The sequence below is a fragment of the Rattus norvegicus genome, chromosome 20 (genome assembly GCF_036323735.1).
Source record: "Rattus norvegicus strain BN/NHsdMcwi chromosome 20, GRCr8, whole genome shotgun sequence".
In the NCBI taxonomy this organism is placed as follows: Eukaryota; Metazoa; Chordata; class Mammalia; order Rodentia; family Muridae; genus Rattus; species Rattus norvegicus.
The window spans coordinates 24,175,177-24,199,855 of NC_086038.1; the positions used below are offsets into that span (position 1 = coordinate 24,175,177).

At 37.3% G+C, this 24,679-nt stretch overlaps 1 protein-coding gene across 6 annotated transcripts in view; it reads right to left on the bottom strand.

The window, feature by feature from the left end:
• Window positions 1–24,679, bottom strand: part of Ctnna3 (catenin alpha 3) — a 1,585,684-nt gene that overhangs the window by 562,161 nt on the left and 998,844 nt on the right. For all 6 annotated transcript variants that reach the window (NM_001426985.1, XM_039099277.2, XM_008772944.4 and 3 more), the window contains one exon: window positions 12,039–12,131. In NM_001426985.1, coding sequence (NP_001413914.1) covers window positions 12,039–12,131 — 93 coding nt within the window. The remainder of the gene's footprint in view (window positions 1–12,038; window positions 12,132–24,679) is intronic.

The window sequence follows — 24,679 nt, forward strand, 5'->3', positions numbered from 1 at the left end:
ACTATAGTTTGTTCTCCACAAATAATGTAAAACCTTATTGCTGAAGACAATGTATAAACAACACATTGAACATCAGCCTGTCAAGCTGGTGTCTACATAGAGCCTTCACCCCTACTTTCCAATATCTCTGGTATAGTCAGTGAGTAGGGAGGAAAAGAGGATCTGGAGGGACTCGGGGGAAGAAAAGAATATGAAAAAATGTATATTTAAATTTAAAAGGTTTTTAAATAATAAAATTACAATTAAAATTAAAAATAAATTTATTCAGCCATTCAAAGAAGTCCATCATTCCTCTCCTTTTTCTCCATTCTCCTCTCTTTCTTTTCTCCTCCCTCCTTTCCCTCTTGCCCCTCTTCTTCCCTCTTCTCTCTCCTCCACTCTTCTGTCTCCAGCTCCAGCTCCCTCTCCCCCCTTCTCTCCTCTTCTCTCTCTCTCTCTCTCTCTCTCTCTCTCTCTCTCCTTCTCCTCCTTCTCCCTTCCCCTCTCATTCTTTCTCTCTCTCTCTCTCTCTCTCTCTCTCTCTCTCTCTCTCTCTCTCTCACACACACACACACACACACACACGTTTGTATATTTAAGAGCATGTTTTAATCACTCAGAAATCAGTTTATTGAATTTCCTTAGTAAATTTTCTCAATAACTGATACTACTTCTCAGTCTCATGAGCCTGAGTTCACTTGATAATTGCTCACTTTTTAGGATGAAGCTAGACACATTCTGATTTTAGCATCCCACTATGCAATGGCAGAGATTGCTGTCTGTGGTGCTGAAGCAGTTCTGTCCTTGGCTACTAACATGCTCATTTGAGACGAATTGTCTTAATCACATCATGCCTTTGTTCCTTTTAGTTTTAGATCTTTTGCAATTTCCACACATTTATGTTTTCTACTGGCATCTCTTTTAGAGCAAGTACCACATCTGGTTTTGGTATCTTAAGTTCTTACAGCATTGCCATAGTAACAATGTCAGGAATTCACTGTGTGAGTGTGTGTGTGTGTGTGTGTGTGTGTGTGTGTGTGTGTGTGTTTACATGTGTATTCTGTGATGTTGTGTTTCATAGAAACTATTCCTTCATTTTATTTCCAATTTCTTCTAATAGGACCATTGTATTCCCACAATCATTCTCTCAATAATTTAAAATTATTTTAGATACTGTTCAGTTTACATAGCCCATTTAAAATTTTTCTTTATCATAAAATTTTACTCTTACCATCCCTGATCCAGATCCTGATTTTAATACATAACTGTCAGTAATATCTCAACTATTATGGTTTCTATTTTTCTCTATTCAGATGACACAGTTTGCAGAGTAATTGCCAAACAGCACAGTGGTACCAACCCAGGCTTACGGGCAAAATCCATTAAACCAAATCCTCACTCATTACTAAGAGCCACTGTTTGAGTCCTCATAGTCTTTCTCAGTTTGATTTGATTTCTGAAGTTACTTGGAAGTATGTGGAGATGATGTTGCTTATGATAAGGACAGTGCGTGGAGACAGTGAGAAGGCCCAGCAAGACAAATCCTGACAACTGGAGTTCCGTCCCTAGAAACCTTGGGGAAAGAAGAAGATTGATTCGATAAAATTACCTTGTGATTTTTACACCCGTGACATGGTATTTGTTCATATTCTTTTCCTACAGCATATAGATTTATATACAATAAAATTACTACTACTACTACTAATAATAATAATAATAATAATAATAATAATAATAAATAAAAATATGCACTTTAACAATTTCAAACACTGGGCTAGTCATAGATATCTTTTTGAATTTATATGGTGAATTTCATGATATGGCACTCCTCACAACTGTGACAATTTCATATAAAAATTACACCTAAAATGTCAAGAGCTTTCATGCTAAAAAATAATGCAACTTAGATAAATCCAACTGCTCGTATTTGTCATTTGCTGTTATAAATTTCCATTTCCTCTGCCTAGAATGGTCTTTTTATATTTTCTCAAATGTCTAACTCTTACTTATCTTTTAAGACCTATAGAAAATGTCACTTTTCTGTGACTCTCCCCAATGTGAATCACTCTACAACTTCTATGTCATTTCAACCTATCTCTCTGAAATACTACTTTGTGCTCAATACACTCTTCCTATGATGAACGTCCTATAATAAACTTTCCCTAGGTGACTAGAATGCCTTTACATTTGCTAACACATAAAGGATAACATCCTTTACACACTACTGGTACTTACAACAATATTATTGTTTCAACTACACTTACTTTTATAATTCAAAGGGTTTATTCTATGATTCATAGCTAACTCTACAATTATTGTCTTGACCTCCATGTTAAATCATAATGTAGATTATTTTGGTTTTGTTGTTGTTTTGTATTTGGTTTGGTTTCTTTGTTTGTTTGTTTTGTTTTGTTTTGAGTCTTCAACAAACTTTTTCCCATTTGAAGTTTTGGGCACAGTTTCTGTTTATTATTCCAAGAGACATTTCCTAAGAGTCTCCTTCAGACTTGAAGACTTACTCCTCAGAGCTTCCCTAGTAGGTCCTGAAGACCTGCTCCCTGACTCTAGCTTATTCCAGTGTCGTGGAGGCTCCCAGAAATCTAATATGTATTTTCTGAAAGCAGTATTCCTCAGAGCAGGGAGAAGGGAGTTATCACTGTGCATCCAGAAGAAGGCACATATAGTCAGCAGCCTAGAGACAGTCATTATATCCAGACTTGCGAGGTCAATATCCTCACAGCTACACACTGGTACTTTCTTTCTCCACTCAAACTTCATGACATCACTGAAAAAGAACCATCGTTAATTTGCAATCGCAAATCACCTTATTAGTTATAGTGATCAACCATTTAATTACAAATGGTTTTAAAATAAAAGTGTTTCTTTTTAGCCTTCCAATTGGGTCAAATGACTATTGCCAAAATTTTGAAGTATTTCATTCCATTTTCCGAAGAGAAAATAAACTGTAAAAGTCTCGTGATTGCTTTCCTGGGTGTACTGGCTAGTTTCATGTGTCAAGTAAAGGAGCCTCAGTTGTGGAAATGCCTTCATGATATGCAGCGTAAGGCATTTTCTCAATTAGTGATCAAGGAGGAGAACCTAGCCCATTGTGGGTGGTGCCATCCCTGGGCTGGTGGTCTTGGGTTCTATAAGAAAGCAAGCTGAGCAAGCCAGAGGAAGCAAGCCAGTAAGAAACATCCATCTATGGCCTCTGCATCAGCTCCTGCTCCCTGACCTGCTTGAGTTCCAGTCCTGACTTCCTTTGGTGATGAACAGCAATGTGGAAGTGTAAGCTGAATAAACCCTTTCCTCCCCAACTTGGTTCTTGGTCATGATGATAGTGCAGGAATAGAAATCCTGGCTAAGACACTGGGCACAACCTGGGACTATTGAAGAAGGAACTTGTTTCACACGGATTTTTATGGACCCAATATTTGAGCACAAGCAAAATTCCCACCATCAGCTCTCAAAGATGAATAGACAATGATTTGCTCTCCCTAATGCACAACATTTAGAAAACTGGGTGCTTAAAATTTTCAGGTTCCCTGGTGTTTGATCACAAGCAAACAGAAAAACAAAACAAAACAAACAAAAAACAAAGAACTCAACACATTTTGTTTCCATTTTATTAGACCAATGCTTCAACTGAAGCATGTGCTATATAGTTCACACATCACAACCTATCAGAATTACGTCCTGCAACAAAGTTATCCTGTCTACTCAGAGAGAGATAACGCCAATCATTTCCCATGACTGGCACCTCAGCAGATGATGTGTCATACTGGGACTTTCTATCACTTTGATTAGAAAATGGAATTTTGTAACACGCAGAGAATGAAGGGGGATGGAAAAGGTTGGTACACTGCAGCAGTCACTTCACAAGCCTATTTAGCACAGTAGTGATAACATAAAGCAGTGTGCTGAAACGGGACCATCCAGTCAATATACATGCACTAAGCCTGCACTACATGGGGCTGGTTAGGTGGCTCTTCAGGTAGAGCCTCTCCCAGCCTAGGTGAGTAGCCTCAGCTCAAACCCCAGAACGCACATGGTGGAAAGGGAAAGTTGGTACCAGAAAATTGTCCACTGTTTCCACATATATACAACAAGAAAAGCAAGGAAAAAGGGAAGGAAGAAAGGAAGGAAGAAAAAGAGAGAGACAGAAAGAGAAAGAGGGAAAGAGAAACAGAAACAGAGAGAAAAATGCAATATATTTTAGTTACCTACTATTTAATGTCAACGAGGGGTGCTGAGTATACATGGAAGAGAATGGGGGACAAGAGACAGGAAGAAGGACGCCAAGACAAGAGTCTGATCAAGGTGACAATTTTAGGCCGAATTTATACCACAACAAGGCTAACAGAGTAAGGGGGGAAGTGTGAAACATTTACACAGGCCAAGGACACAATATTTGTGTGGTCAGGGAATCGGCTGATGTTGAAAGGATGTCAGAAAGTTCACAGGTTTGTCATATCAATTAGTCAGCAGGATATTGGTTTTTCAGAAAGGATACAGGTGATCATATTGGGTATCTTAACGTCAGATGTTATCATATGATTATTCATCTTAACCACCACATTTGTATTAGTCTTCTGCAGCTGGCTGGGGATTTTCCATGAACCCAGTCATACTTAATTCTAACCATAATAATAACATTAATAATAGAGGGTTTCAAGGGCATTGCTCCCAACAATTTAACTGGCATTAGATTCAAGGTTTATCAAGACAAAATCCTAACCCTCACAGATCTTGTATTTCCCACATATAAATATACAATCTTTCAGTGAACACCCTCTCTCAAATACTTTGTTTTTTTCTCCAAGATTCTATGTATAAAACAACTTTCTCCCCTTCTTACCATAATCCAAAACCTTTGGCAAAGTGTTTTTATAGTTCTCAAAAGCTGCTTGTAAAACATTGCCTCTTGTGCCCAACCACATCACTGAAATATATTCGCAGCCTCCTGCAGCCTCTGTAGGTATGTTGAGTCATTGGGTACAATTTCATAAGGCGGACAGATGGAGAAACAGAAATGCTGTGCTAGGTATGATTGAAATTAGACCAAGATTGTAAAACATGATTAGATTTGCAAAAGTTAAGCACTTGTGAGCAGCTGCCTGATTGAGTCTATTCTCCGTAAGGAAAATATCCTAGTGTTTCATGATTTTTTTTCTAAATTAAAGAATCTCATTCATAGAGGTAACACTTAAGACCATCTAGTGTCACACCTCTAGCCCCAAATGACAATTTTTTTCTTACATGTCTTTGATGAGGCGAAGTGTGATTGACATTCACTTAAACATGACAAGCATGAGGAAATAGTTCACTGTGTCATAAAACAATTCCTCTTTATTGTGTTTAAACTAGAAATCAAGAATAGCAATCTAGATATAGGCAACCCAGAATCTAGGAAATAAAATTGATTTCATTTTACAAGTTAAGCATCATAACATTTTTAAAGGGATGAAATAGTGCAATTATTATACAACTAACAAAATATACGTTGAGTCACCTAAGATCAAAACTTAATTTTTGACTTTTTCAACCTAAATATAGGTTATAAACAAAAAGAGGAGAGAAGGAAAGAGTTTATACAGAGTTGGAATTTTTCTCTTGCAAATAATGAAGTAGAAATATTAAGGATTATTTTATAGTATATTAATTCCAAAGATACATATTCTTGACAAGGAAAAATAATACAGAAATTCATAATCAAATCGATGAATAAATTTTACTCTGTCAACAATTATACCAACCTAATTTCACTCAGATTAGACCATGAAAATGCTTTCACGAACTCATGATTAGGATGCAACAAACTGCCTATCAAATGCCCTTTTCATCCCCTGATGAAAACCATCTCCTGATGCTGTAGGTTTTATGATGAGTAACATTTCTGTTTCCTACTTCTGCAATGGGTTGTGCTATGGTCCCTGGCTTCATGTTTGTACTTATTTAACTCCTGCTATTAAACATTACTCCAAATGATGGAGTATTTTAGAACCCTGAATTCTATCTCTTTCAGCCTTGTGCCATATCCAAGTCAGTTGTTAAACACATACAATTATTAGGGTCTGGAGAGATTTCTCACTGGCTAAAAGAGTGCATACCACCCTTGTAGAAGACACAAGTTCAGTTATCAGTGCCTACCCAACTCCAACTCTAGAGAATTGGCATTCTCTCTATGCCTCCTCAGGTCTCTCTCTGTCTCTGTCTCTGTCTCTCTGTCTCTCTGTCTCTCTGTCTCTGTATCTCTGTCTCTGTCTCTCTCTCTTTCTCTCTCTCTCTCTCTCTCTCACACACACACATACACACACACATACACATACACCTACACACAACTTTAAAAACTAATAATGAATTTTTCTAAACGCTGAACCCTTGAAACCTACTGATAATTTTCCTTTTTAACCTTTACACTAATTTAGGTATAAACTGGTCAAACATTTATACTATCTTGACATTCTTGTCGTCCAGAGTACATTCTTATTTTTCTATATGAAAGATGTCCTTTAGAGGGTCTCAGAAATGGGTACTGGGAGTCCTCTAGGCTGTAGGTGTATTCTAGGTGTATTCTGCATGGTCACATGGGCAAGTGTCATCTACCTTAGTCAAATGTCTGTGGTATCTATGACATTGAGATGTTCCAAACCCTTCATCTTTAGTTAAACATAAGTCAGAACAGCACTGTTACCAGTTTTGTCTCTACGTTGAATTAAACTGGGTCTCCTAGACTGTGCTCATAGGCTGTAGCTGTGCCCTTCGGGACCTGTCAGAAACTCTCTCTCACTTTAGAGTGCTTTGAAGAGTCGATGGCAGTGAACACGAGTTCCTGATGCTTATGCTATCTTGGCTGATTTTCTTTTCTGTTGCTTTCATGGGGTCTTCGTACGTCTCAGTCTCAAGACATGTCACTATTTTAGACACTTTCTGCTAAATAGGCTGCTGGTGACACTCTTCCTTTAAAGCAAGCCACCTGTAAAAGTGTAGACTTTGTGTACAGTGGAAAACAAAACGGCTTAATATGCTGAGCCCAAGGTGAACTTAACAAGACTTAGCAAAAAGGAACAGAGTGTCAGGCTGTCAGCTCCTCTCATTTAAGAGTTTACCCTAACCCCCTCTAGAGCCAGTTACATATTTTATCTCTCTTTTGGATAGAAGACCGTCAAGACAGATGCAAAAGCAATCTCCAGGTAAACTAACTAACTTCTCAAACAGCTTTTATTCTGTGATAATAGACATTTAGTTTGGGTCTAGGTTTAGCAATTATGAAATATTTTGCCTTAAGTTTTACTCATACATTTTATTTACCATATACAAACACACAAACACACATATGTACAAAATGCATATATTTTTTCATGAATAGCTGAGAGTTGTGTTAATCTTCAAAAGATATATGTGACTTTTGTATTCTAGTAAATATTGTCAGAGTACAATGTTATTAACAGTACACACAAATGTATACACACACACACACACACACACACACACACACACAAGACTATACTCCAGGAATACTAATCCAAAATTTCAGATGGCAAAAGGATTATGAAAATATATAATATTTAGTTTGAAGAATCAGTTTAAAGTACTTCAGAAATGACTCAGTAGTTGAAGAGAACGTATTGCTCACTCAAGGACCCAGGTTCTATTCCAAGGACATACATGACAGTTTGTAGCCCTCTAAGGCTGTAGCTCCAGAACTTACTCCAACATTTTCTTTTGGTCCCAAGCATGTGTATGCTGTACAGATACATATGCTGTCACAATACAGATATACATAAAATGACAAAATATTCTAAAACTCAATTCAAGGTGCAGAGAAGATTGGGGTCCTTTTCTCACAAGCTATTGATTCATTGTGAAATAACTACTAAGTACTTTTTTTCAGGCAGATTTCCCTAGTTCCTGTCTGTTTCCTGCTCTAGTTTGCAGTATGAATCTGGGAAAGTAGGGCCAAAAAATGGAGTGGACTAAAAATCTTATCCCATAGCCAACTTTATTCTGAGCATCAGACAATTTGTACTCTGAGGGTTAAGAATCTCACGAGTAAGGTGTTCAATCTCAAGGACGAGCCACATGTGGCAGAGACATGTTTTTCTGTAGAGGCATGTGAATAACAACAGCTGAAATAATATCATTCCTGTCCACCACACTTGAGAGATGCATGAAAACATATTTTAAGAACAATTCAGTGTTTTAAAGAGACTGAGATCACAAGAATCTTGTCTTGTTTTCTTGGAACTTTCATACAGAATTCTTACATGACTCCACTCCTGGACTGTGTTCCAAAGCCTGTTGATTCCATTCCAACCTGTTTTCAGAATCTGGTACTTGTGGTTTAATATTGATATACATTGTATTTCATAAATAATTTTAATTAACAATCTGGAGTGTAAAAGATTTTGGAAAATACTAGGTTTCATTAATACAATTCCTTTGTCCACTTATTTTTAATTAAAAAATTTAAGCTAACTAATCCAGGCTAAATACGGTGCCATTTAGCTGCAATCCCAACCTAAAAAGCAGAAACAGCATGACTGTTGCAACTTCAGGACCAGTGGGGTTTGCATAACAAGCTCCAGGCCTATTAACCCTACACAGCATGACTTGTCTAAGATAATCCATAATTTTAGTCAAGTTATTAATAAATCACTCACATGGGGTAAAGAATAGGTGACTGCTTCAATTAGCCACTGTCTTAGCAGTGATTATCATATCAACTTTAATCAGCATTTCACTAGCATATTTACATTAATCAGATATAACCAATGTAATAAAGAGTGCCCTTTTCAAACAATAAGGTACCTTATATTAAACAAACTTTCATAACTTGGTAACAAGGGGGTCTCTAGTCTTTATAAATATGAAATGGCCTTCATGCTAATTTACCATTCCCTTATATGCTGAGTAAGTTTTTTTGAACAGCCTTAGATGTTACCTTTCCACTCAATATAGGAAAGAAAATATTAGACTTTTCTCTCCAAATATATAGTCAAGGTTTGCTACATAAATATTTCCCACTACACAAAATCTCTTCACTGAAGCAAACAAATGGCTATATTGTCACCTGAACTAAGTAAACATTAAACAGCATATAAAGCAGTAATGGATGGATATGTGGAATCCCGTTTTGGACAAAGAAAAGAGGCCTACATAAATTCAAGTTATGAAAGTCTACACTTTCAGAAAAGGCATGATTGGCCTAAAATGAATCTTTGAGGCCATCAGCATGTAGAATGTTTTTTTAAATTGTGGAATTTTAAAATAAATGATATAAATTTAAAGAATCTAGAGAAGATATAGAAATATGATTAAAAAGAATGTGTGTTATATAAACATATACATGTGTTACATAACATATACAACACTATATATATTTTTATGTATCTATTTTATAAAACATGATGGTTGATACAAAGATTTGATACCTTAATTTTACTGCAAAATAAATCTCAAGTATTTTTACATATGTTTTGTAAATTACCACATGATTTCCTTGACATTTTGAGTTGTTTCTGAAATTTATATGAAAGAAAAAATAAAAATAACCATCTTATTTGTAAATACATACATGCATATGTAGAATTGCATGCCTATATGTGTGCATAAAAATACACAATGAATCTTACAGAGGTATAAAGAAGATGTTATTTGCAGATAATGAACTCAATTGAATAGTGTCATATTGAGAGTGTTAAGTCAAACTAAGAGCAAACATTGTATGTTTTGTTTCATTTGGGGACTATAAATTCTCTGTTGAGACATAAAACAATGTATACATATAATACAAAAAGAAGAAGTGAAACAGTCTGGGGAAATTAAGGAGACCAATAGAAATAGGAAAGAAATAAAGAAAAGAGCATAGAAAACCATTGGTAATTGGGTCAACATGCAAAACATACTTATATGAAAGCATTACTATGAGATACAATACCATAGACATATTCTAATTTTAAAATTCTACAAAGAAAGGGATATGTTATCAAGGTTCCCCTCTAAAAAAAAGTAATACCATGACTTGTTATATTCTTTACCCGTCCCTGGAGATGTTTCTCAAGCAGTGGATGATGGCACAATTTGTGAAATTGAGATCATCCCCCTGCCCCCTTCCCACTAAAGACTCAAGGAACTTTGAAGGACCAGACCAGCAGTATAAAGATGCTAACTGCCTGCACATGGCAAGGACTTCTGAAAAACCATGTCTTCTGGACCTTACAGTGCCAGTACATTCAGGAAGCCACTGCAGCTGGGGTTGCCCGCATATGGCCTTCACAAGATGGAGTCAGTCAATATCCTAATATGGGTAGGGTAGGGCTCACGAGGCCCCGTCTCTAACTGAGGATCTTTGGTGGATGATAGCTCTTGAAGAAGGAAAAGTTTCTTCTGTGATTGTCCCTAATAGATTGCTCATGGCCCAGAGGATAAAATTACACCCATTCATACACATGTGAGACTAATAAATAAGACTCAAGAGGAAGGTAAAAGAGGAAGAGATAACAATGCAGGTGAGAATGGGATCTAGGAAGCCAGGACGTATTGGAGTGGACATTGATTATGCGGTGGTTGTGTGACCTTAACACATTGTTTTCATGTAAGAAAATAACCCAAGAACGTTAATTTTAAAACCTTCCCTCCCTTGAAATTGAGCAAAGGATCTGGACAAGGAACAAGATTACAATGTCAACTGTTCAAATGTGTGGGGAAACCATAGTCTTTTCAATGATCAGGAAATAGACATTTAAATCCAATAACTTACTTAATAGCAATTACACTGAAAGGACACTCTGAAAAGTAAAAGCATCAAATGTTGGCCACAATGTAGAGACGAGAACCCATGTGGGCAGCAGATGGATGTCCAGTGGGTTCAATGCAACAACTTTAGAGATCTTGCTGCCATATTGCCTTCCCCACAAGCTGCCATAGGAAATTGATTATGAGTTGGAAGATCACTGCTGCAGGCTCTCTAGCCAGGCTTCGCTCACTAATTGACATTAATTCCAAAGAAACGGACACCTTGACTTTTCCCTCAATAGCATTGGAAATAAAATTGTCAGGGAGGCAAATCAAGCATTAATGTGTTCTCCTCATAACATTTGTGATCTGTATACAACTGCATATGCACAGCATTTTCTGGCTTTTAAAGCGTGTTTAAAATTTAATAAAATTTAATAATGCCCTAACATGTATTCTGTATTCTGACTCCATACTTCAAGGAAACCAATGATCTAAAATAATTCCCTAAAATTATACTGTTCATCAGATATTAGGAAATCGCCAAACAGTTGCCAAGAAAATGTTTTTGACAAGTCATATTTACTTTGGTTGCTTGGTTGGGTCGGTAAGGGTTTGGTTTTGCTCAGATATCGTCTTTCTCTATAGCCAGGTCAGTGGCCTCACACTTCTGACCCTCAGGCATGGGAGTGTTGAGATTACAGGTCACTGCTTCCACCATGAACTACCAACTAAATTTATAAAGCAATAACCCTTATCAAAATAAACACATTACATGGTGTGTAATAGTAAAACCTTGCACAGAGGTTTTCTGTGCATTTTATTAAAGGTTTTTCAGCCTCTTGTTTTGCTGACAAAAAGAACTTCTGGTTTAAAATAACCATCCGTATGATGTTTTTTTCTAGTATAAAATTTTCACATCTATAAAATAAATGCCTTTTACTAAATAATATCCTTTCATCTTATATTTTAAGATTTAAAGTGCAGAACTGTTTCTTTCTTTAGCAATCTTACAGAATAAGCCTCCTTTTCCTTGTTTCTTAAGTGGAGGTGAAAGGGATTTAGCAGCAGGGCTCAGATCTTAAGGTTAATTATGAGGCTTGAATGTGCCCATTTTCAACAGTTCAGACAGCTGAAAGATGTTTAACCCAAGTCTCCAGAATCATTGCAAACAACAGCAACAACTACCTCTGTGGTAAATAGGCCACAATCTGAGAACAGTTCAGTACCCTGTTTATAACAAATATTCTAATACATCTCAACTGGGTATGAAGACCCCAGCATAAGTGTATAGGAGCAAGACATTGATTTAGATACCCTACCTGTGGACACAGGGTCTCCAGGTGATTGGCTGCTATTCGGACGATTTTAATCCCATCTTCATTGGTTGACATGGAACAAGCAAGGTTCGCCACCTTAAATACAATTTAAGACAATGAAAGTTAGTCCTGATCACTGAGGATATATAGAAACGTTTTTCTCTCGTGAGCTAGGAAAAGCATTTACACATTCACCAAAAATGGAATATCAGGCAGCATATTTATAAATATCACAGATATCTACTTCAGGAAACTATTAAAATAATAACAAAAGGGGGACTTGGGGAGTCAACATACAGAGAAGATGCTGATGAATGGATCAGTAAGCTTTACACAGTCTCTTGATATCAACATCTAACCCATAATAAGATATTCTTAGGGGATTAGATAAAGTTTATCTATGGATCGCATGCTAATAGGTTCTTGGAATCTCCTTTGATTGTGGTGTATTTTAGGATTGTAATTGTTTTATTATTTCCCAGAGGTCTATTATGCACACTTAAGTTGCATTAAGCATAGCTGTATCTTATTCATGTTTTATTCAACATCAAATGTGCTGGGTTTCCCAAGCTGGACAAAAACAAGATAATTAAATAGCATTTCCTGTTCTTTGCCTTTCAACTGTAACTTAATGAACAATATCTGACATTCTGACAACCAATTTAATTCAAATATTAGTGACGCCTAAATCTGTTTTATACTCCTGGTTTTGAAACTCATACAATCTTCCACTGTTCTTTTAAATGATTACCATAATAGCCATTACCTAAGCCTGGTGTTTACAAATTCTTTATAACATAGCTTGGAGAAAGGGTGTGGAATTCGTTTCCCTTCCTTTGAACCACATCTTACCTAAAATTCTTACTGCTAACACTATGTTAATTTATAAAAAGAAAAACAATATTTTTTCTTTGATAAATATTTTTAGTTTGGGGGAGGGTAGGCACACGATGCAGGAAAGCCAGTACTGTGATGTACTTGAGGAAGTCAGAAGACAATGTATGGATGTCTGTTTTCTCCTTCCACCATATGCATGAAGGGACAGATCTCCCATTTTAAGGTTTGGTGATAGATGCCTTACTCTCTAAGTCACCTCACTAGCCCATGGTATGGTTTTCTGATGTACCCAAAATATTTCATTGTCTCTATTAATGCTTTTCCCCATAAAAGAGTTTCTTAAAGACTTGCCTTTTGCCCATTAGAGAATATACACCTTGTAGCTCTTGTTGCTAAAATCCAAAGTTCACTTTCAGGTGTGTGGGAATAGCAAATAATCAGAAATCTTTAGATTACTATTTTTAAAACTATGAATTGAAATCTGAATACCCATAAGTCTTTCCGGCATCTTCTTTAATATCTGAATGGTGAAACATCTCCTAGTTTGCTCATACGCATGACAAAAAACAGACATACATAATTTAGCAATGAAGAGGCATTGTTCAATTTATTAACGTACATGAAGTGGCTTCCTTGAAAAGGCCTTTTGTTAGCTTGAAGGTCACAATACCTCAACTTTCATATCTGACACATAATTAGAGCAGTCGTGAATTATTTGAAAAGGGCAATGGTTTCTATGCCCTGTACTCCTCCTCCCAAACCTCATTCACTGGTAGTGAAACTTCCGAATTTAAGCACTGATTAAAGTTAAAATTCTGTACATTTCATAGAAAGTACTCATTAAATTTGAAAGACGCACACAAATAAAATAAATTAAATAAATAAAAAGGACACTAATCTGAAACTTCAATTTACAGAAAATTGAAGACATGCAGACATTCTTTTCCTTTCTAATTTTTATCTTGGGGCCAAATGCAGGGTCTTGCAATTGCGAGTCAAGCACCCTATCACTGAACCTGTCTTCCTACATCTAGCTCCTTGTTTCTCTTAAAACAAAACTTGATAACATTCTAAGTCAAACTCTAAAGTCAAAGACGCTGCTGACTTCCCTCAGCATCTCCAGCACCGTTTCTCTGTGTGTCTGGCCCATTTGGGCACATCCATCTTCTCTAGGGCTATTCTCACCCTGGCCAGTGTCCACTTCCTCTTTTGCTTCCCCTTTGCTACCTCCTCTCCCATGTTTACGGGGATCTTTAAAGTATGGGCCCTGTCTTTGGGGGAGCAGACTTAGCAAATAACCTTTCAGGTCTTCTCTGTGACCCCTCCTTCCCTATGGATCTCTCTCAACACTGAGTTAATCTTTAGCGTATGGAATTTGTGGGGGTGGGGCATAGGCACAAGTTATGGGCATACAGCTGCACATGGCTTGGTCAGACCAAGGGTCTTCTTTTTGCTGCTGCTGTTGCTGTTTTCTATTCTTCTACTTTTCCTCCTCCTCCTCCTCCTCTTCCTCTTCCTGCTCCTTCTCCTCCTCCTCCTCCTCCTCCTCCTCCCCCTTCTCCTCTTCCCTTTCCTCTGACGCTTATGCTATTACTCAAACAACTATATGGATGCACAACAAGGACCATTGTCCTCAAGCACTTTACATTTATATTAGCAGACTATTCAATGAGAATACAAAACAATTGGAAATTGGGTTTATGTTCAATGTCTTTAGTGAGATAATGCTCATAAGATCATTTTTATCTCAAATTTTTACTGAAAATAGATAGATAGATAGACAGAAGATGTTGACAGATGAAGTAAAGATATCTATATATCTATATCTATCTATTTCTATCTCATCTCTATATCTGTATCCATTTATCTATATCTATATCTATTCATCTCACCCAAACTGTCCTATGTAAACTCAAATTTCCAGGTAATTAAAACTGACTTTAAAAAGATTAGACTTTGACATGTGTTAGTCAAACATGGCTAATTCATGGTAATATACTATGACAAAGCTGAAAGGCTGGTTGGAAAACTGAAATCTTTTTACAAGTTGAATTTGTATAACTCAGAAATGTTTTCCAAAATCACATCAATGCGTGAGTGAAAGCCACATTTCTTCTAATAATAATTAGTTCTGGGTGCCTGTTCAGGAAAACAAGCGCAGCATAAATGTGACTCCCTCCCTGTCGAAGGAAACAGCATGCACGCAGAATAGCTTTGAAAAGCAGTCTGTGGTATTTTGACATCTGACATCATTGTTTATCTAACTTTGACAATGTTTCACAAACCCAAGTAAAGCTGCATTATGTAACACATTCCCATAGAAATGTTCTCTTTGCTAAGGAAAACTAGGGATTAAAGGGATTTCTTTTGATTGTGGAAAAGATATTAAGTTCCAAGATTCTGTTTTGTTACCTATAAAATACATGATGGTTCCTAACTCACAGGAGGGCCTGGGCAATTAAATGAGATACTGGGAAGAAGATATAATACTCAGTGGCTCTGAAATTGTGTAGATTTCCATCATTTATTTGTCTCTTCATCGTAGATCTCATCTCCATCTCTCTGCTAATGGGCTAAATAGAAGAACTTCAAGATCTCAGCAGTGTTATAAATTTAAGCTGTGGGTGCACAGAGAACATTAACAAAATGTCTGACTCAAGACAGTTAGCGAGACAGAACTCAGGAACGGGGTGGAATGGTGTGCAATCCCTACTTAGAGGCAGGCGGATGCATTAAAGCAGGGTGAAAGGGAGGACAGTGTCACCACTCAGCCAACACAGCAGCTGGTTGACTAACTCTCATTACCGTCTCTGTGACCTCTTACCAATCTGCTGTCCTCTACTGCACCAAAGGAAGATGAACAGTCAGATGTGGCACACTCAGACTAAGGATAGGGATGCTGAACCAAGTGTATGTGTGTGTATGTGGGGCCGGGACCGACACTGAAATAACAGAGCTGGCCTTTAATGGGTACTATGTAATGGGCTTTAGCAAATCTAAGGAGAGTCAATTCTATGTTATGTAAATAAACAAACAAAGAAAAGATATTGGGTAAGAGCATGTAGTCATTAAAGAGAATGGCTATGACAAAATACCCCTCCATACCAAAAAGAGATTAATCGTATTGTTAAAGTATTCTATATTCTAACCAATAATTTTCAAAAACATCTTCAGGCTGGAACATGTTGCCATGTCACTGAGCATTAATTAAAGATTCCTGTCTGGTTGGTCTCCCACTCTCTGGCCTCTGTGTTCCTTAGCAGCTCCTCTGATATCTAACATGTAAGTTACATTTGAAGCCTATAAGGTTCTCTACCCTAACTATGCCATGTGGTCTAGGAAATACATGGAATCTACAGCGCATCAGTGCTGACATCAAAGCCGGAACAGTCTCTTCATTCCTCATTTCAACAATGCTGCTGGCAGTTCTTGTCACTCTAGCTCCTGGATCAAGTTCTAGGCACCAAGTGGTATGATCTTATCATCTTCACTATTAGCTGGATATGATATCTGTCCTTATATTTGGCAATAAACGTGGTTTCCTTCACTCCTTAACTACTCCTCTATCATGAGAAGTCCCCAGTGTGCGACCTTGTCAAACCTGCCATCTAGGTTGGTTTTGCTCGTTCCTCAGCATGCCAGGAAGTTGACCACTGAGACAAAAGGACTGACTCATCCATCTCAAGAAAGGAATAGCTATAAAAAACATTTTGAAAATTACAAATTTCCTCTGTGGCCATTAAATAAATCTATTGATCTACAGATTAACCTTGTGTTTGATAACCATTATGGCAGGGAGACTCTATGCTTAATGTGTTGAATGGAAGGGCAGGCCAGGACTTTAAAATTCCAATATCAAGTTACATCTGAAATCTCAAAATAGCTATCCTCTCTGACGTCTTAGGAAAGTAGAGTGGAAGTGTCACTAGAGAGTGCAGCATTCGGGAAGCTGTGTGTCATCCATCACCCATTCCGTCATGGATTTATTTGCCTTTTATATTCTTTTGTCAAGAATATGAACTAACAGTATGAACTTACATACTAGGATATTTGGTGAAATCCTCACTGTTGCACGCTCATTGTGTATCTATAATCCCCATGGCTAACTATAACCTCTCATCACATCATCCACAGATACTAGCTCTCAGTGGGAGGAGAAACATCACTCTTTCATTTTCATACAAAAATCTCTCTTTGGCAGATGGTCATTTAGCATACTTCTGGGCACAGAAAATTTAGTATCAATGAGAGCAACTCTATTCTTCTGGCAGGGAAGCCTGAAATTATGAAATTATAGCATTCTTTTTATAAGGAAATGGAATATCCCATCAATGAATGCCAAATGTCATAAATAATATATAGAATTAGACTTATAGAAAAAGTGTAGCAACAATTCTCAATTTGGGGACGAGGAAAAGAAAAACAGTAGAATAACCAGTAAATAGCTGTTGAAAGGTTTACTTTCTTCCTGCCTAGGTATTTTGATACCTTAGCTAAGAGATCTAGGGTTGTGGTATTAGAATTTTAAAGTCAACTTTCATGTGATTTGGATGTATTTCCAAGAGAGAGAGAGAGAGAGAGAGAGAGAGAGAGAGAGAGAGAGAGAGAGAGAGAGAGATTGAGGAGGGAAGGGGAGAAGAAGAGGGAGAAGAAGAGGGAGAAGGAGTTGGATGGAGAGGGATGGGGGAAGAGAGGGAGACATGGGGTGAGAGGGAGAGGGAAAAGGAGGGGAGGGAGAAGGAGAGAGAGATTGAGGAGGGAGCAAGAGGGAGGAGAGGGAGAGGGGGAAAAGAGAGAGATGGGGTAAGGAGGAGAGGGATGGGGAAAGGGAGAGAAAGGGAGAAATGGAGTGAGTGGGAGAAAGAGAGAGGGAGAGAGAGAGAGAGAGAGAGAGAGAGAGAGAGAGAGAGAGAGAGAGAAAGAGAGAGAAACCAGTGACAACAGAATAAAAATACACCTATACTGGACCTTAATTGATTTTCATTTGGACATGTACTCTTCCTGAAGATTAGTATTATGAGCTGAAAATCTACAATAGTATGCTAGAAAAAAAAGTTCAAGAAATGATAAAATCACTGTAAGAGAAATTTCCAGCCACCAGATTTTCTAGTGGTGACAACAATCTAGGACACTTAGGTAGATCTGCTATCCCTTCCTCTAAGCCCGTGGTGCTGTCTGCTTGTGACTGGCAAGCCCGTCTCCTAGTCATCCCTTGGTCCAAGGCTGGGCATACTCATCACTTCCTCCTACAGCAGTTCTGGTTTCTGCCTATTCTAAACTTTTCATTTTGACTTTACTTATGTGAGCCACCTGTGTCTTCCAATAAGGTCCCTATGTTCCCACTCAAGTAAGTCAAAAATAATTTTCTCAGGGTTGACCTAGAAAACCAGTACACCAACTGTGCACTAACATCATGCTGTTTAACACTGATGAGTAAACACGATTATGTCTATAGGAAGGGGCTTCGACCATGTCTATGACTTAGGTCTTAGATGGACTGGCTCTACTGGCCTCAGATACAAACAAAAAAGGTGCATAGGTGTCAGTTTCTAAAAATGTGAATAAATGTGTTTCTAAGAGTTTTACCTGACCCCTCAGGGCTTAATAAAACGTTTTATACACTGAGTACAAAAAAGCATTGAGTTCTTTAAGGAATTATTTACCATATTTTTTCTACCTTAACTTGCAAGCTGCTCATTCTGTTTGAAAGTTATTCCTTGCATCTCGTTTCAAGCCCATGTCAACACTCCAAGACCTAGAGTGTAGTTCTCAGAGATGCATAGTTAGACTCCAGAACTCTGCCTTCTGTGCACACGTCAGTCTTCCCAAACTCACTTGGCTACCCATCAGATGGAATGCAGGTAAAAAAAAAGTAACATTTTCTCTAGTCTTCTATCAAGCATATTTTTGGGGTCATGTAAATAAGAGTTTTGAATCATTAGGTTTATAAATCACTGTGTCCAGTCTCTATATGAACAATTCTATTGTCTAGTCTTATGAATAAGATGTAATTTATTCCTTGGACGCCATGGCTTTCTCTACAACTTTTTGATTATAGTGGGTCTTAATTATTCACAATATGAACATTAAAAGTAAGCATCATTTCTCCAAACTGTGGAGGCAAGGCATGAAGAAATAAAGGCTGTGGGGGTGTTAGTGTGAGTTGCCTTAAGCTGACTGGGTACATCCTTTGGGTTTATCAAGATTTAGCTCTTGGAGTAAGGAGGTAGACTTGGGTTTCCTTCTCATTTTAGAAGGAATGAAATTTCACAAAAGCTTGCAGTGAAGCATGCAGAAACATGAAGGCTTCCAGAGCTCTTAGAAACATTATTAAATATCAAACTTTCAAAGTCACCAGCTAAATCACTAACAACAAAAATGATGGAATTTCTGCTTTTGGTTGTCATTATTTTATTTCTTATTGATGGGAGACAGTGAGTGTTGGATTGAATAGTGGAAATTTGAGTTGAGGTCTTATGATGCAAGTAGACATAACTGAAATACGAGTGTATAATTAAGATGTTAATAAGGAATTCACTAATTCATCAATGATAATCGAATGTGCTTAAGGAGGGATGATTATTCTCAGAAGAGTATTAAAGGTACCAATACTTATTACATAATGAGAAGAGATATTTATTTTTCTGAGGCACCACATATAGAGTTTATAAGCCACACCATAAGTTAACGTTGTGACACATTAACACCAGGAGAGATGGTTGTAAGGAATGTTATTGGATGTTATTGCGTATCATGCCTAGAGGTAATGTAAGCAACCTTTAGAAGTATCCATTCATTCAGCCACACAGAGAGCCATGTTATTACTTCCTGGGGTGTTTGGCTGAAATGATGGTACCAAAGGGAAAGAGTAATATAGTTCCAGAACCTTGTGACTCAAAGGAGACAACAATAGGACACCTGACCAACACATAAATACATACACACACACACACACACACACACACACACACAGGCAAGCATACACACACATGCATATACTTACATACTTACATCCAATTTTATTATTTTTGTGAGCAACTATACTTTTCTAATATATGTGTGTGGGCATACACATCATTCTTTTATTTTCACAAATATATAAAATATGTAGAGAGAATGTATTGAAATCAATATACAATATTTTAAATGCAGATTTGATTTTCCCATTTCCTCATTCCTGCACCATATCTTCTTTTCTACAGAATTATGCACAGCAAATGTACATGTGGGTACAATATAGCATGAAAAAATTGAAGACTAAATGTAAAGGAATGAGGAAGGACCCAGTGGGCAGTGAACATGAGTTATGGAGAAGAATATAAATCTGTGTTTCTAGTTCTACTTCTGCCATTGATTATTGCTTGTTTTTTATGGTGGATCTGTGCGTAAAATATATTTGATACCAATTATGTAAAATTTAATGTCAATTTCTAAAGCTTCTTTCTGAATGCCTTCTCCTATTATATAGAAGCTCATTGAGTTGTAAAGTCTAGTTAATTGTGATGTTCTTGGTTATTTGTACATTTTTAACAGTTTTGAGGTTCATTTATTTTTATGTGTATTAATGTTTTATGGGCACACGTGCTCACCATGTGTTTGCAGTAACTAAAGAGACCAGTAGAGGGCAGGAGATTCCTTGGAGCTGTAGATGCAGGCAGTTGTCCGCTACTGTGTGAATGCTGGGAATTAAACCTGGGTCCTCTGGAAGAACAGCCAGCACACTTTATGGTTGAGCTATCTCTCCAGCACCACGTAGGCGTTTTGTTGTTGTTGTTGTTTTTTGTTTTTTGTTTTTTTTTTCTGCTAAGTTTATAATTTGTGTAATCTAGACCAAGCTCATTAAGTGTAGGTATTTTTTTAACACTATTTTGGCTGGCTAAGCCCAATTTTAGACACCAGAATTCCTTCTTTCACAGGACATTTGCGGCTGTTTTTCTTTCTAGTTGATAATACCCACCCCTTCCTCCTTCACTGCTGTCTGTGAATATCTTACTTCTGCTATTCAATGCCTATGAGAGCTTGCTTGCAAGCATTGCCTTGGCAGGTCTGTGTTGCTTTTAATGGTGTCATATCCCTTCTCATACCTTATGTATCTATCTACCAAAAGGAGGACTTTCTTTTGGAGCATAATTCTCAGTTTGTAAAGGCACATTTCCGGGGTGTTGTTTTGTTTGTAGTTATTGTTGTCAGTTTTAACTTTTTTGTTCTTGTTTTGTTTGGCTTTGCTTATTTTGGTTTGGTATGTGAGCATGCATGTGTGGGTGTATATGTGTGTTTGTTTGGATAGCGTCTCACTATCTTTCTCTGACTGGCCTGGAGCTGGCTATGTAGATCATGCTGACCTTGAACACACCTGGCAATGTTTATTTGATGAGTAACAATTGTCCCTGCTTTCCAAGGGACAAGACCCTTCTCGTGTTAGCTCACTGTTTTCTCTAATGTCTACTACCTTGCATTTGATATCCAAATAATAAACATCTTTAAAAAAAACCAAACAAACCCCAATAGTACACAAATAAATACATGAAGTGGTTATGCTTACAACTGTGCCATCTTCTCAGATGAAAAAACAGACAAACAAGCAAAAGAAGGTCCGGAGAGAAGAGAAAGGGAGAAATTTGGGGTGAGAAAGAACAGAGAATGAGTTTTTCCTTTGAATGTCCCTGCAACACTCTGTGAAGCTCAGGTGACTGGCTTTCAAGGAAGTGGCATAGCCTTTCTTCTTGTCTGGCCTTCGTACCTAACACAACTTGTAGAGTGGCTTCTTCCAAGCTTCACTTTCCCTTATGCCATCCAACTGAGAACTCATGCACAGCTCCCAATCTAGCTCTTAATTTATTTATTTTTTTAATTAAGTAGAAGGGCCCCATCAGGCTGCCAAATGCTGGTGAGTGTGGCAGATTGTGAAGGACAATGACCCCTGTCCACAACCCAGGAAATGTAGTCTTTTTAGAGCACAGGGCATCCTTTGCTGCTACAAAACCCAAGCTCACAGGCCTGTACCTAAGTCTAATATGAAGAAGGTGATCTGTGATTTCCCATAATAGGCCTCACTCAAGTAACTTCTAGCTAAACAGGTCTGCTCTTCAATTTCTCTGCTGTTTTATTACTGTTATGCTAGCCCTGGTGCTAATTTTTTTAAAAAAGGATTATGAGTTATGTATAATGTTTAACCGATAGAATTTTGCTATCAATGTAATTGGCAAGGTTCAACTAATCATTTTACAAAGTAATAAATATTGATTATGTAACTGTGAAGCAGGTTGGGAGCTGCCAGTGAAATAAAAAAATCAGTAACAGTGGAATGAATAGTTTTATTTTTATACTATTTATTGATTGATTTAATTTCTGCTTAAGGAAGGACACACGTGTCTCAAGGCATGCCTCTGGAGGACAGAGGGGAACTGTAGTAACAGTTTCTTTCCTTCCTGCCAGTGAAACAAGGGGGATGGATTCCTCCTGACACAAGAAGTGAATCTTAAGAAGAATAATGTATGTGGAAAAGACCCTGTCTCTAAATCTATAGGTTGGATGCACAGTGGGACAATAGAAGCAAAGAGCTGTCTAAGAGACAACTGTGCCAAGGATCCTATGTAGATGAGTTATCCACGTGTGGCTCAGTGAGCATTACTGCTGGGACAAAACATTATGAAGCAATGTGGGGAGGAAAGGGCTTGTTTTGCTTAGGCCTTACTGCACATCACCAAAGGAAGTCAGTACAGAAACTCAAGCAAGGCAGGAACCTGGAGGCCATGGAGGACTGCTGCTTACTGGCTTGTTCCTCGTGGCTTGCACAGTCTGCTTTCTTACAGAAAACAGAACTACTGCCCCAGTACTGGACCACCACCATAGGCTGGCCACTCCTACATCAAATGTTACTTATACAGGTAATTTCTCAATTGAGATCCTAGTTTCTCAGATAACTACAGGTTGTACCAAGTTGACATTAAACTAGTCAGCGCACAAAGGAACTTCAAATTCTCCTGAACATTGCTTTTTGATATATCTTCAAAATGGTTGGGTACTGAGCTACATAATCCTCTAATAATTTACTAGTGTAATCACCTACTTCCCTACCTTTGGTTATTCACCTACAAGACGAAGAAGAGATTGGTATTATTTCTAGGTCTCCAGTTACTAATGCTAGACTGAACCAAACATGTTTACAGTAAGTATGACAGCCAATATGTATGTATGGCCAGTAAGTATGATGGTCAAGGCTAAGCCAAATCTGTGGGAATACAGACATTTCCCTGCATTTGAGAGGCCAGAGTAGAATAATATGAATTCAAAGCCACAACATGCCATTGAGAAGAGCACCAAGAGAACCTAATCTAAATTCTCTCTCTCTCTCTCTCTCTCTCTCTCTCTCTCTCTCTCTCTCTCTCTGTCTGTCTGTCTCTGTCTGTCTCTCTCTGTCTCTCATAATCACATACCCTCTCTTCAACAAATACAGTTAGAGCAAATATTAATATCAACCCTTGTGCTGGAGCGATTGCCCAGTGGCTAAGAGAACATACTGAGAAATCAGGTTCAAAGGACACAGCTTCAGTCCCCGCACCTATGTCCTAAGACAGCTCACAGCTGCCTGTTACTCCAGCCCTGGGGTTTCTGATATCTCTGTACTCCTCAGGCAATCACCTCTCTGGGACACATAGGTCCATTACCCCTCATGCATATATCATTTTAAAAATTGTCAACATTGTAAACCTTAAGATAAGATCTCCATTATTACTGAGGTTAAAATGAACCTAAAATACAAGGTAGGTATGTTAAAGAATGATGCTAAATATTTTAAAGGAAGAGGGAATCATGATTTTTTATTCCCAGGAGGTCAAAGATTCTCCCTAGCATGAAAGATTACATGAAAGTGTTCTTACTACCAATGGGTTAACAGCATTGAATTATATACAAGGAACATGGGGAGAATAAATTTTTTATATCTACTAGAGTCAAAAGCAAAGTTTTAATAAGAAATTACTTTTATATTACCAGTACTGTAAATGTCATGATAGTATAAATCTATTAAGTATTAAGTATGGATATGTGTGTCTATGTTCATATGATTTTAATTTAGCTTAACTATGGAAAGTAGGGTTGAATGATGAAGATAAATATCAAATTATTGGAAGAAAGGCTCAATATTAAAAAATAAAACTCCAACTTGTAGTAAATCCATTTATTAAGCTAAAACATCTAAATTGAACCCAGACTAATTTTAATTGGGGTGTGTGTGTGTGTGTGTGTGTGTGTGTGTGTGTGTGTGATATGTTTAATATATGTATTTGTGCATATGTTATATACATGCATATACATGGAACTTAATATGAAAAATAAGTAAAGAAAACTAATAAAGATGAGTGCTGAAGTAAAATTAGCATACCAGGAATTGAACTGCAGGAATTTGTTATTTTTTAAAAACATTTGGAAAAATATTGATCATGGCTCAATTGATGAGCTACTTCAAGGAGAATTCATGGCATGTAAGAAAGGTAGACTAGCATAGACTCTAAGAAGTTATTTAATGTTGATGATGAAAATGATGCAGGAAATCACAAAAGAACTCAAATACTTTTCACAGATCAAAGCTTATCCATAGGTATAAATTGCTTCAGAAGTCAATAAGGAAAATAGATTATATAAAATAATCATTAATCTTAAACATTTCATAGCATGATGTACATACTATTAATGTATGTATTAATCTGTTACCGATTTAAGCAATAAATATACAGGAAACGATAAAATGACACATTTTGCTCATCAAATTAGAAGTATCTTAAGGGTTCGTTTTCTAATATCTTCAG